Source organism: Symphalangus syndactylus, chromosome 14 (assembly GCF_028878055.3).
Source record: "Symphalangus syndactylus isolate Jambi chromosome 14, NHGRI_mSymSyn1-v2.1_pri, whole genome shotgun sequence".
Lineage (NCBI taxonomy): Eukaryota > Metazoa > Chordata > Mammalia > Primates > Hylobatidae > Symphalangus > Symphalangus syndactylus.
In genome coordinates, this window is record NC_072436.2 from 38,599,470 (window position 1) to 38,611,731 (window position 12,262).

General features: G+C 44.8%; 1 protein-coding gene across 2 annotated transcripts in view; it reads left to right on the forward strand.

Moving 5' to 3' along the window:
- Positions 1-5,532: 5,532 nt before the first annotated feature.
- RPIA (ribose 5-phosphate isomerase A) overlaps positions 5,533-12,262 on the forward strand; it is a 63,390-nt gene continuing 56,660 nt past the window's right edge. Inside the window, exon 1 of one of the 2 annotated variants that reach the window (XM_055241049.2) lies at positions 5,533-5,869. In XM_055241049.2, coding sequence (XP_055097024.1) covers positions 5,585-5,869 — 285 coding nt within the window. In that variant the 5' untranslated portion in view covers positions 5,533-5,584. The remainder of the gene's footprint in view (positions 5,870-12,262) is intronic. The other variant, XM_063616613.1, reaches the window with a different exon arrangement.

The window sequence follows — 12,262 nt, forward strand, 5'->3', positions numbered from 1 at the left end:
TGACCAACAGGTGGTGGTCAGGCAGCTGTTAACTGCCTCTCTAAAATAATAATTGGTTGCCGCCAGTGCCAGGGAAAGGCAGTCTCCCAACAGATAGAACAAAACCTGAAACTGGTAATCAACACCTTCCCAATAAGATCTCAGGAGTTGCATGAGTGGGCTCAAGCACATGCATTAAGAGACAAAATGGAAGAGCTGAACTGGTATATGGCCTCCTAGGGACATTCAACTGGTAAGGGAAGAACGCCTCAAGTGAGCATGTGTACAACTCCAGTAAACACACCATGCATGCTCCCCTCGCAAGTGCTAGCAGGCAACTGCACATGCAGACAGCCCACCCCAAAGGAAGAATTAGGGGAGAAAAAAATGCAAGCCCTGGAAGTTTGTCAACATATAAAACCCTAAGTCAAAAGGTCAAACCACTCACTTGTCTTTCAAGTCACCTGGTTGGCCCTCTTCCAAGTGGACTTTCCTTCCATTTGTTCTTTCTCCCTTTTAAACAAACTTTTATTCCTGTTCTAAAACTTGCATTTGTCTTTCCTATTGCCTAATGCCTCCTTGGTTGAATTCTTTCTTCTGAGGAGGCAAGAAGTGAGGTTGCTGCAGACCTGTATGGATTCGCTACTGCTAACAGAACCTCCCAAGTAATTCCACCTGAAGATTCTTTAAGGCAGTTTCTCAATGTCAGCACTATTGACACTTTGGTTGGGAAAATTCTTTGTGTATGTGGCTGTCTGTGCACTGAAGGATGTATAGCAGTATCCTTGGCCCTGACCTATTAGATGCCAGTAGCATTCTCCCAATTGTGACAATAAAAAATGTGTCCAGACATTGTCAAATATCCCCATGAGGAGAGAGGCAAAAATCACTCCAAGTTGACAATCACTGGTGTAAAGATATCAAAAGGCAGGTGATCCTTAAGCAAGGAATGGTTTTATACAGCAATAAGGGATTGTTCTATACACATTTTTCTCAGGACCACATGGTGTTGGTCAACTAGCAGTAAGATTTGGTTTTGGTAAATGGACTGCACTATGCTGTTTTCCAGTGTTACATGCATAGCAAGGTACACTGATGTATTAACAATGACTTGTTTTGATCACTAGACCACTGTGAATAAGGTCCAATCCTCTTCCAAGGCCTTAGTCAAGATTGCTAGTAGACGATAAACCTGCCCTTGTGAAAAGGGGATGGAGCAAGGCAGGGTCATCCTAATGGTGTGAGAGAGGAGGGTGTGAAGTTGGGTTGCTATGTCTAAATGAGTGAAGCTGTTGAATGAAAGTAGGGTGAGCCAAACTCTATTCTGAGATACATCTGAGCCAGCATCTTCAGTCTCTGGCAGGATCCTCAAATCCATTCCAACATCTAGTTTGTAGTTCTGTACAGTCTTCCAGGGGAAATCATCTTCAAAATGTACAAACTTTGAAGAAAATAAGAGTGAGAAAGGAGAGGAAATGGAAATGAGGAAGTGGAAAGCAAGAGTTTTACCTGCTTCACTGAAGCCTGGGCAGGCAAACAATGATGGCTATGTATCTTCCTGGTGGTGCCTACATCCCAGCTGATATGGTTTGCTCTCTGTCCCCACCCAAATCTCATCTTGTAGCTCCCATAATTCCCACATATTGTGGGAGGGACCTGGTGGGAGATAATTGAATTATGGGGGTGGGTATTTCCTGTGCTGTCCTTGTGATAGTAAGTCTCACGAGATCTGATGGCTTTAAAAATGGGAGTTTCCCTGCACAAGCTCTCTCTCTTTGCCTGCTGCCATTCATGTAAGATGTGACTTGCTTCTCCTTGTCTTCTGCCATGATTGTGAGGCTTCCCTAGCCATGTGGAACTGTAAGTCCATTAAAGCTCTTTCTTTTGTAAATTGCCCAATCTCAGGTATGTCTTTATCAGCAGCATGAAAACGGACTAATACACCAGTATTAAGTGAAGTGTCATGGTGCCCATTGCCTCTGTTTCCTCTCAGACTGGACCACGCTGGGACTATCATGGGAGTGAATACTTAAAGCCCATGCAGGCGCAGGCCTTACCTCTTACCACTATAAATAGAGTAGAACAGTGGGCTCTGCCCTCTAGGATCCTTCATTCTGGCACTGATAACTCTTTTCTAGGAGTTCCTTGGAATCTCAGCCCAATTTCATTAGGTTTCTTGAAAGAGGGAAGAATAAACCCCATGTGGTTCTTTCTAGTGCAATCTAGTTAAAAAAAAACAAACACTTTTTAGTGCTCGCTTTGGCAGCACATATACTAAAACTGGCAAGATACAGAGATTAGTATGGCCCTTGTAATTAAAAAAAGGCTTTTTAGTGGGTTATTAAGTTATAAAGTAGATAAAGTAGATTGATCTTACTTTTATCAGACCCTGAATCTGGTCCATCATCCAAAACCTGTGCACTTCCCTTCATTTAGTACTTCCTCATTTATAGTTTTTTTTCCCCTCTTAACCATTTTGTCTTAAGATTTACTGCTATTACTTGTGGCTTTAAAGAGAAAAGGCATTACCTGTGTGGTTTATACAAAGTTCATGGCTATATTGGGGGTGGGGTGGGGCAATTAATAAATCCCCACCTAGGTGATTCTATTGGGTCAGGGTTTGGTCCTAGAATCACTGAAGGTTCGTATCCCAGCTTCGCTTACAAGCAGTGTGGCCTTGAGTAAGTGAGGACTTTTTTTTTTAAGATGGAGTCTCACTTTGTCACCCAGGTTGGAGTGCAACGGTGTGATCAAGGCTCACTGCAACCCCTGTCTCCTGGGTTCAACTGATTCTCCTGCCTCAGCCTCTCAAGTAGCTGGGATTACAGGCACCTGCCACCATGCCCAGCTAGTTTTTGTATTTTTAGTAGAGACAGGGGTTTCACCATGTTGGCCAGGCTGGCCTTGAACTCCTGGCCGCGTGATCCACCTGCCTTGGACTCCCAAAGTCAGGACTTCTTTTATGCCAATGAGGATAACAGTATCCACTTCTTTTTTTTTTTTTTTTTTTTTTTTGGAGATAGAGTCTCACTATGTCTTGCCCAGGCTGACAGTGGTGCCATCTCAGTTCACTGCAGCCTCTACCTCCCAGGTTCAAGTGATTCTCCTGTCTCAGCCTCCTGAGTAGCTGGGACTACAGGTGTGTGCCACCACACCCGGCTAATTTTATATTTTTAGAAGAGATGGGGTTTCACCATGTTGGCCAGGCTAGTCTCCAACTCTTGACCTCAGGTGATCCACGTGCCTTGGCCTCCAAAAGTGCTAAGATTACAGGTGAGAGCCACTGTGCCCGGCCAGGAGTTAATGGTATCCACTTCTTGAAGTCAGGATTAAATGTGATAAAGTCTGCAAAACACTTAGCATTGTACCTGGCACTATTATCAATAATTATGCAAATGAAGTGTCATCAGAATGCAATACTCATATTATTTCAAAGATTGGCACAATCTTCAGTCCTATGAACTGGGATTTCAGAAGTCCATGAGAATCACTAGGCATGGATAACAACCTCAGGAAAGGATTAAAAGGGGTGCAGAAATGGAAAGACGAGTACAACATGGAGAAAAGAGAGAAGGAAAGAGAACACAAAGAGGCACAGACAGACCTTGTCACCCCCAAACAGTAACTGAACAAGGTACTGTCCATGTTATGAGCAACAGTCTCTGCCATCAAGGGACATGTCTTTTGAGTGAGACAGTCAAATGAATAGAGCGAGATGATTACGACAGAGAGGTTACAGGTGATTGGGAGCACTGAAGAGCAGCCAACTCAACTAAGAGTGGGGTTTAGAGTTGCAGAGTAACAAGTAACAGAATGAAGTCTTGAAGAATATCTGAGAGTTAGAAGGGTACAGAGTGTACAAAAACACGAAGTAAGAGCATGGACACAGGGACTAAAATTCTGTATGGCTGAAGGTGGAGTGTAGGGTTAAAGCATGACATCTATTTGTTATTTAAAATGTTTTAGATATTTGTTGAGGACCATCTACAGGTCAGGCAGTTTTAGGAATGGAGGATTTTTAGAAAGACACCAAAGTCCGTCTTCTCAGAATGTTCTTTTCTACAGAGGATCTATGATAAACAAGTACAAGACGAAGGAAACGAACGATGGACGGAAGTTCTGTGATAGAAATACAACCATGCGCAAAGTGATAGAGGAGGGGTGGGTAGGAAACCCAATTTAGATGAGGTTGTCACTTACACTTCTTTGAGAAGGTGGTATTTCAGCTGAGTCAGAAGGGTAGATGGAGCAAGCAGTGCATAGATGGCCAGGCTGGCAGGTAGAGCATTTAAAATGGTTCAAAGGTCCTCAGGCCGGGGGTAATGAGGTAAAGCAGAGACTAGCTAATATTTGCTTCATGAATCTTTTGGTGTGGGTGCTGAGGAGCATGAACAAGGTGAAAGACTCCTCCTAAGGAGATACATTAAAGGTGACACATTTGCCTAGAGTAGCCTTCAACTTTGCAGACCAACAGTAGTGGGAGTCCAGACATATTGTTCTGCATGTTAGCCAGAACCTTCTGCTATGTTCTGAATTTGGCCTAAATTGAAGGATTCAAATATCATCTCAAACAACTTTTCCTCCTACAGACTAAGGTGAAGATTCAGGAGCTCACGGCCTCAGGGAGCAAAGCATAGTTAAGAAAATCTAGGTGATAAGCGGCAGTAACAGTGGCCCATACCAGTGACTTGCGCTCACGGAAGAGTTCTGAAGGCCTAGAATGCGTTTGAAGATGAGTTCATGAGCAGACAGAAAGGATTCCACTAACAGCCGAGAAACACAAAGGTCATGTGTTTTTAGGGACCTCCAAGTGGTCGGTAAGGTTGGGGTCAGCATTAGTTTCTTTGCCTGTAAAATGGGGGCAATAAGAATTCCTCGTCACTTAACTTCTCAACAGCAAGAAACCTTAAAGGCAGAGAAGAAAAGATAAATCTGTTTTCACAGAAAGTCCTTGTTAGTCACGAAGGATTGCAGGATCGCTGCACGGCACACTCATATGTGCAGAACTAGTGTCCAAATGGGCGGAGCAAGGTGCAGCTCCACCTGCTCCCCACTAGGTGCAGAAGAATGTCCATGGCAGGGGATTCTCAACTTGTGACCTTGGGTCTGCGGGGGTCTAGATGGACTTCAGCTGGCGCCCGTGTCGCATGTGAGTTTCCTGGGCAGTAGTAACCCCAAAAGGGCCGCGTCGTCTACAGAAGTGCCACTACTTGGAATTCTCGTCCATGGCCACGTTCTCACTGCTGGGAGAAACAACAGGGGCAGGTCTAACACTCCTTTCTCGGATGCATGGGCGAACAGAAATATCCCTGGACTTCACCTAACGGTGGCCTAAATACACTTCCCCCGGCTAAGGAGTCACCACACTGATACTCCCGCGACTAATGGTACTTCACAGTGCGAAGTGCCGGAGCGCATCCCGTCGAGGAGAGCATTATGGGGTTGGTAGTCCAGACTGAGGCGCAGATAGGGGTCCTGGAAGCCAAAGAACTACATTTCCCAGCAAGGCCCGCGCAGCAGGACACGCAGACTGTGTGCGTAAGCGACCAGATTTCCGGGGGCGCCGGGGGCGGGACTTCAGCGGAGGCCGGAGCGAGGCGTCGGGATGCAGCGCCCCGGGCCCTTCAGCACCCTCTACGGGCGGGTCTTGGCCCCGCTGCCCGGGAGGGCCGGGGGCGCGGCCTCTGGCGGAGGAGGGAACAGCTGGGACCTCCCGGGTTCCCACGTGCGGCTGCCGGGGCGTGCACAGTCCGGGACCCGTGGCGGTGCTGGCAACGCAAGCACTAGCTGCGGGGACTCCAACAGCAGCTGCCCGGCCCCCTCCACGATGTCCAAGGCCGAGGAGGCCAAGAAGCTGGCGGGCCGCGCGGCTGTGGAGAACCACGTAAGGGTGAGCACCTCGGGACGTGGGGCGCGGGGCGCGGGGCGCATGTCCTTGGCGTGATGGGCTCCTGTTGCGCGTTCTGGGTGCTGCCGGGGCGCGCCTAGCTCCTGGCAGGGCGGGGGCTGAGTGAGAGGGTAGAGGGTGTGCACTTTACCCGAGTTTAGACCCTTCTTCCCTGCTCCTTAAAGACCCTTTAGATGTGGAATCGGTTGGGGGCGAATCTTCTAATGCTTGAGCTTTCTAAAGGCTCCTTGTCCAGCTGGAACAGTTTGCAAAGTGGAGCCTGGTGCTGTCTGATGTTTGGAATGGGGGCTAGAGGCACTTGCCTTGTGGCCTCCTTATCAATAAGTGGAAAATGGTGGGCTTTGGGGCTGCGGAGAGGTTTTCATTTCTCTTTACTGACCCAGAAGCCGGCGGAGAGTTGGTTTGCTAGTGCTTTGAAATTTCAGTCGAAGGAGGTTCTGGGCTTGGTGCGCGCCGGCCCCTGAGGGTATTCTTGGAGGGAAGGGAAGTCCCGGGACTTCAAACTTCCTTCTTTCCATAGGGCGGGGTGGATTAAGTCTGGAGGATGCTAGTTTATTTTTTAAGGCGGGGCTGCAGAGATGCTTAACTGTTAGGTGGTGGTCCCTACTTGTTTGTTAAGTGGCAGGTGTGGTGCTGTTAGTGGAGTTTTTTTAATCCAAGTGGTTTTGCTGTCACCAATCAAGTATCTTAATTATAATAAGGAAGCCAAGTGGAGTATGTCTGCCCTGTGGTGTAGTTTCCTTGGTCTTATTGGCTTTTTATCTCTCATTTCTACTTATTAGAAAGTGGTATTAGAGTCCCTTTTTTTCTCCGATAATAGTTCGTTTACATTTGTTAATGCTTTACTCTACAAAATTATTTTGCTTAGATAATGTTGGATGAGCTTCACCACAGCCTGTTTGAGTGGGAGTGGACAATGTGGTAACCTGTGGCTCGGCCAGTTCTGTAGAAGGGATATTCCAGTGTGCCCTTCTACCCTTTGCACTGCTACCCCGTTCTGGTGTAGCCTGTTGTAAGTCTGATTGGCAAAAGGATTTTCTATGGGGATTAACAGAGATAATGTAAAATGTGTTAATTTGACCCTACCTTTGGGATTCAGTGCCTCAGTTGTAAAATTGAGACAATAAGCTGAAATTTCAAAATATCTGCATAAAGTGAATAGCTAATAGATAAATGTAATCCACATGAGAATACAATTAGAAAAGCCCCATATCTAAGTTGTCCTGTTAATGAGTTTACATTAATATTTGGTGGCGCATCTCCCTGACCTTTGTGTTATAGTTATGTATTTGATTAAATAAAAATATGCAAGCCCTGACCTTAGGCTAGAGCCCCAAAACACTGGATTCTGACCACATCATTTCATGAAGTTAGGTGATTTTGGGGGGATCTACAGTGACCTTTTGGGGACATCTGTTAAAATGATATATGCCCTTCAGGGTTTGGCTTAAAGGCCATTTCCTCCTTTCAGTTTTTCCTTAGCATCCTAAGGAGAGGAAGATTTCTTTTCCGTGATTCTGTAGCACTTCATGCCTCTTATGTGCTTTATGTTGTCTCTCATGTTTTGGTCATCTGTGTGTTCGTTTCTTCCAGCCCCTTAAAGGGTAAGCTCCTGGAGGGTAGTTAACCTTCATTTAGCATTGGTCACAGTGGGGCCTGCCCAGTACATGTTTGTCCAATTGTGTGCAGTGTGGACACAAATATGAAAGTGTTGGGGTTACTGGAGGTTCTTTGTATAGAATCTCTGGGGAGTAGGGCTTCCTGTTCCCTAGTCCATTGGAGTTCCAATATGGTGACCACTTCCATGTCTGAGTGGATGGAAAACATGGAGCGTTCTCAGGTGAAGCCTTTGTATAGCCACCCTCGGCTCAGCTCTGTCTGTTTCTGTGGGTGTAGCCACCCGGGATGGGTCGCCATGCAGAACTAGGCTCTTCTGAACGTCTGTAGCCTCATCCCTTTGTTCTCTTTGGAGCCTGGGCTTTGTTTTTTGACTGGCTTGGTTGAGGAAGCTGATGGGCAGTGGTTCTAGTTGGTTAGCAGAAGTAGTATTTCCAAAGTTACTCCATTCGACAAGCTGAGTGAAGTTCTGATGTTGCACATACATGTGGTTTAATATTGCCCATTAGAATGGGGCCACTCCTCTAGCAGGGCCTGCTTGGCAGTCTTCTGCTGTTGGGCCACCTCATAGGCAGCCTTTATTCACCTCTGGTTGGCTTTGGCAAGGGCACTGATTCCTGGGCCAGTCATTTGATTCCAAGGCAGCAGGGATCACATAGGTGAAGAGCTTTAGGCCTGGCAGCGCCTTGCAATTCCTGGTCTCTTCCAAAAGGCAAAGAAGGAGCCTTATACAGAGCTTGTCTGATTCATCCGAATTCACCTCTGTGCCATCTGCCTGCTGGGGACTGTGAGTGACATGAATGTATGGCTAAGCTTGGTAACCAGGAGTTTGGTGATTGAATTACTGTAAAGCTAGAGTTCCTAGCTTCAGGTCATGTGTGAAGGTCAAGTTAAGTCTATCTAGTGTGATATTTTAAACACACACACACAATGTTTTTATCCATGGCTCTTGGTTCATAACACTCATAGCCCTTGCTACAGTCTTTTGTTATATTTGGGGTGCTTTAGGGCCCAAAGCAGGCCTCAGAAAACAGAATCTCCCTCTCTTACCTTCTCCTGCCCTCCTTCCACTTGCTCCTTTCTCTCCCCAATGCTTTTCTGTCTTGGAGCTGGCTGTAAAGAAATTCTGTGACCTATGTTGTCTGATTGTATGTCATAAGATCCCCGTTTCAGAAGGGTTCCTGTTCCATACCCTGGAGGAAGGAATGCTGCAGGTGAAGAAGAATCTGAACAGGCAGCCCTTGCAGGGTTTCCCCAGTCAGTCTGCTGGTATTGTATCATGCGCTTTTTGTCCAGTCACATTTCTAGGCCCTTGCAATTCCTGGTCTTTTCCAAGAGCCAATCATACCTATTCGATAAAGTCTCAAAAAAAAAAAAGAAAAGAAAAAAAGGCTCAAGAGGACAGGGTTTGGAAGCTTCTGGAGAGCAGAACATGTAAAGGTCCCTGGAGGATGGTGTGCCTAGAGAGAACATGGAAGCTCTGTGCTCCTTCTTGCATGCCTTTACCTATGCATCTCTTCATCATAGCCTTTATAATAAACTGGTAAACATGTTTCCCTGAGTTCTGTGAGCCACTCTAGCAAGTTAATCAAACCCAAAGAGAGTGTTGTGGAAACTCCAACTTGAAGCTGTCAAGTCAGAAGTTCTGGAGGCCTGGACTTGCATTTGGTAGGAAGGAGGAGGCAGTCTTGGGAGCTGAGCCCTCAACGGGTGGAACCTTATGGTATCTCCAGGTAGAGAGTGTTGAAATTGAATTGGAGGATACCCAGCTGGTGTCTGCTGCAGAGTAGATTGCTTGCTTGGGATATGGGGAGAAATCCCCATACATTTGGTCACAAAAGTCTTCTGTGTTGATGATTGTTGTGGTGTGAGAGCAGAGGAAAAAGTTTGAGTTTTTCCACACTCAGACATAGGCCTTGATAAGACATTTTCTCATTCCCTGAAGATTTTTGTATGTGAGATATTTAGCCATTTTGAATGTTTCTGTGCTGTGATATATCATTTACTTGTCTTGAAGTCCTTGCCTTTGGGGATTGTCCAGGTAGCTAAACAACTTTATTAGACACATTGCCTTCTTGAGAGCATTGGCACAGGTGGAATCCTGACCTAGTGCAAGCCCTGTTCTGACAGCCCAAGCGCCTGATGTATTCAGTGCCTTTGGAACTGTGAGCTAGTAAAAGCAGTTTCCACCAGGTCAGTAACGCAAAAGTTGTCGGATAAAGTCTTCTGTAGGTAGGAGAGGCTATAGAAGCATTTTTAGTATACATGTATGTGGTTGTGGGGACATTAGTATTTGATTTTTTTTTTTTGGTAACTCTACTTGTTGGTCATTCTTTCTATTCTAGTTACAGATGTAGTCAAACTTTGAGAAGGACCATATCTAATGTAAGGCCTAGGGGCTGAATTTAAGTATTCCTATGGCCTTTGTCCTGTGGGGAATGAAGGATTTTAGTTGTGGCCCTGTTTGTCCTGAGGGCCCTTCAGGACTTGTCTTCTTCCTAAAAAGAAGGTTTTACTATGGGCTTTCCTTGGTCAAATAAATTAATTGTTAATCAGTTGTTGGAAATTTTAAGAAATTTGAAATAGATTGATGTTTCAGCAAATTGAACTTCCTGAAGTTGCTTATTCGATTGCAATGGCTCATCCCAGCACTTTGGGAGGCAGAGGTGAGAGGATCCCTTGAGGCCAGGAGTTCGAGACTAGCCTGGTTGACAGAGTGAGACTGTGTCTTTTAAAAGAATTAAAAAATTAGCTGGGCATGGTGGCATGTTCCTGTAGTACTAGCTATGTGGGAAGCTGAGGCAGTAGGATTGTATGAGCCCAGGAGTTTGAGGATGAGTTTGTGTGTCAGGGGCATTGATATTGTTTATATATGTTTTAAATATATATACAATATATAATATATATTGTGATTTTACCTGTTTTAAATATATATACAATATATAATGTATATATATTTAAAACAGGTAAAATCACACATATAAAATGAATATATGTCAAAGATTTTATTTAACTCACTAAATTAATGAGGGAACTGGAAAAGTTATTAGAACCTGTTCATAGGTGTCTTAGTCCACTTTGTGCTGCTATAATAGAATACCTGAGAATGAGTAATTTATAATGAACAGAAATGTTTTGGCTTACACTTCTGGAGGCTACGAAGTCCAGTATCAAGGTGCTGGCATCTGGTGAGAGAGACAGATGTTGAAGTGCTGTGGGTGGGCACCAATCCCACCCATGAGGGTGGAGCCCTCTGACCTAATCACCTCTTAAAGGTCCCACTTCTTAATATTGTTATAATGGCAGTTAAGTTTCAACATGAGTTTTGATGGAGATGTTCAAAGCGTAACAGGAGAAGTCAACTATAAGCTCGCATGTAGTAAAAAAATCTTAAAATGAATTTAGAAGATCTGTTAATAATTGTATCTCACAGAACACTATTAATTTGCATTTCTATGAACAAAAATTACTTGCTTTGTTAACAGTTTTCTGCAAGTTAAAGTGTATCTCTATACAGTCGTCATATATCTTAGAGACAAAGGCACATACCTTCTTAGAGTCAGACAATACAAGCAGGTTCCAGCATCCCATTGGAAGGATATCCAGTAGTCTCTTGCTCATTTCAAAGTCTTAAGTTTTTCCTTACAATATTGAACTCATCTATAAAGTGGGAATAGTGAGTCTCTAGGTGATAAGTGATTGTTGTGAGATTTGGCTTTATATTAACATTTATAAGTCTTCTTGGTAGGTGCTTAATAAATGGTAGCTGCCGCTTTGGTGTTCACTTGGCTTTGCCTTGCAACGGCAGGAGATAGATGTCAGGAAGTTGCTTAGGCACTGAGCTCCGTATTAGTTCCTGACTGTTAGTACCCTGACCTCATTTTGCTCTTTGTGGTCTAGTAGACTCAGCTGAGCTTTTACTCTGTCTTTGGTCTGCTTGTAGGTACCTTCTTTGTTTCTTAAGGTGGTAGGCTCAGTATTGCGATGTCTGCTTGTACTTTGTACTCAGGAAGTGCTCTGCATTTATTACGATCCTTCCTATTGCAGATGAAGACTATTTTTCATGTTCTTAACTGAGCCTTTGCCCTCTTCCCATTTTCTCTGAGGCAGGCTCATGCAAAATGAGCACCCCTTGGCGTCACCTAGGCAGATGCTGACATGCTTTATTATTTTGAGGTTACTTCAGGCCCTCTCTTTATCTGCTGACTTTGGGAGAGCTCTAGATGGTGGGCCTGATGTGTCTTGTGGTGCTACCAACTTGAAGGTGCCTGTGGAAGACACTGAAGCCAGAAGCCTTAGCTTCCCTCCCTTACCCAGGCTCCAGGCTCTATTGTTTTTCTTAGGTGTTTTTCTAATTACCTCCCTGAGGTTGGCCAGAAATCTTTTTCTTTTCTTTCTTCTTCTTCTTCTTTCTTTCTTTCTTTTTTTTTATTTTACACACTGTTGCTGGCTTGAAATGTCAGGAATCTTTAAGTGTTTATATGCAGGCCATTTCTGTGAGGGTGACGCAAGTTGCTATTCAGTTGCAAGTAATTGCACCAATTTGGTAGAATGTAGGGAGGAAGTGGTGGTGTTGACAGTGTCAGAAATGAAGAGAGGAGGGCCTTGTTGAACATTTGTCCACCATGCACTGGCTAAAGTACAGCATTGAGGTTCAGTGTTTATGTTCCTATAAAATAGGCACAGTACCTGTCTTGCACCTGTGTTGGTGAATTGCTGTTCATAATAATTTTATAGCTTTAGGAAGTGGGCTGACAG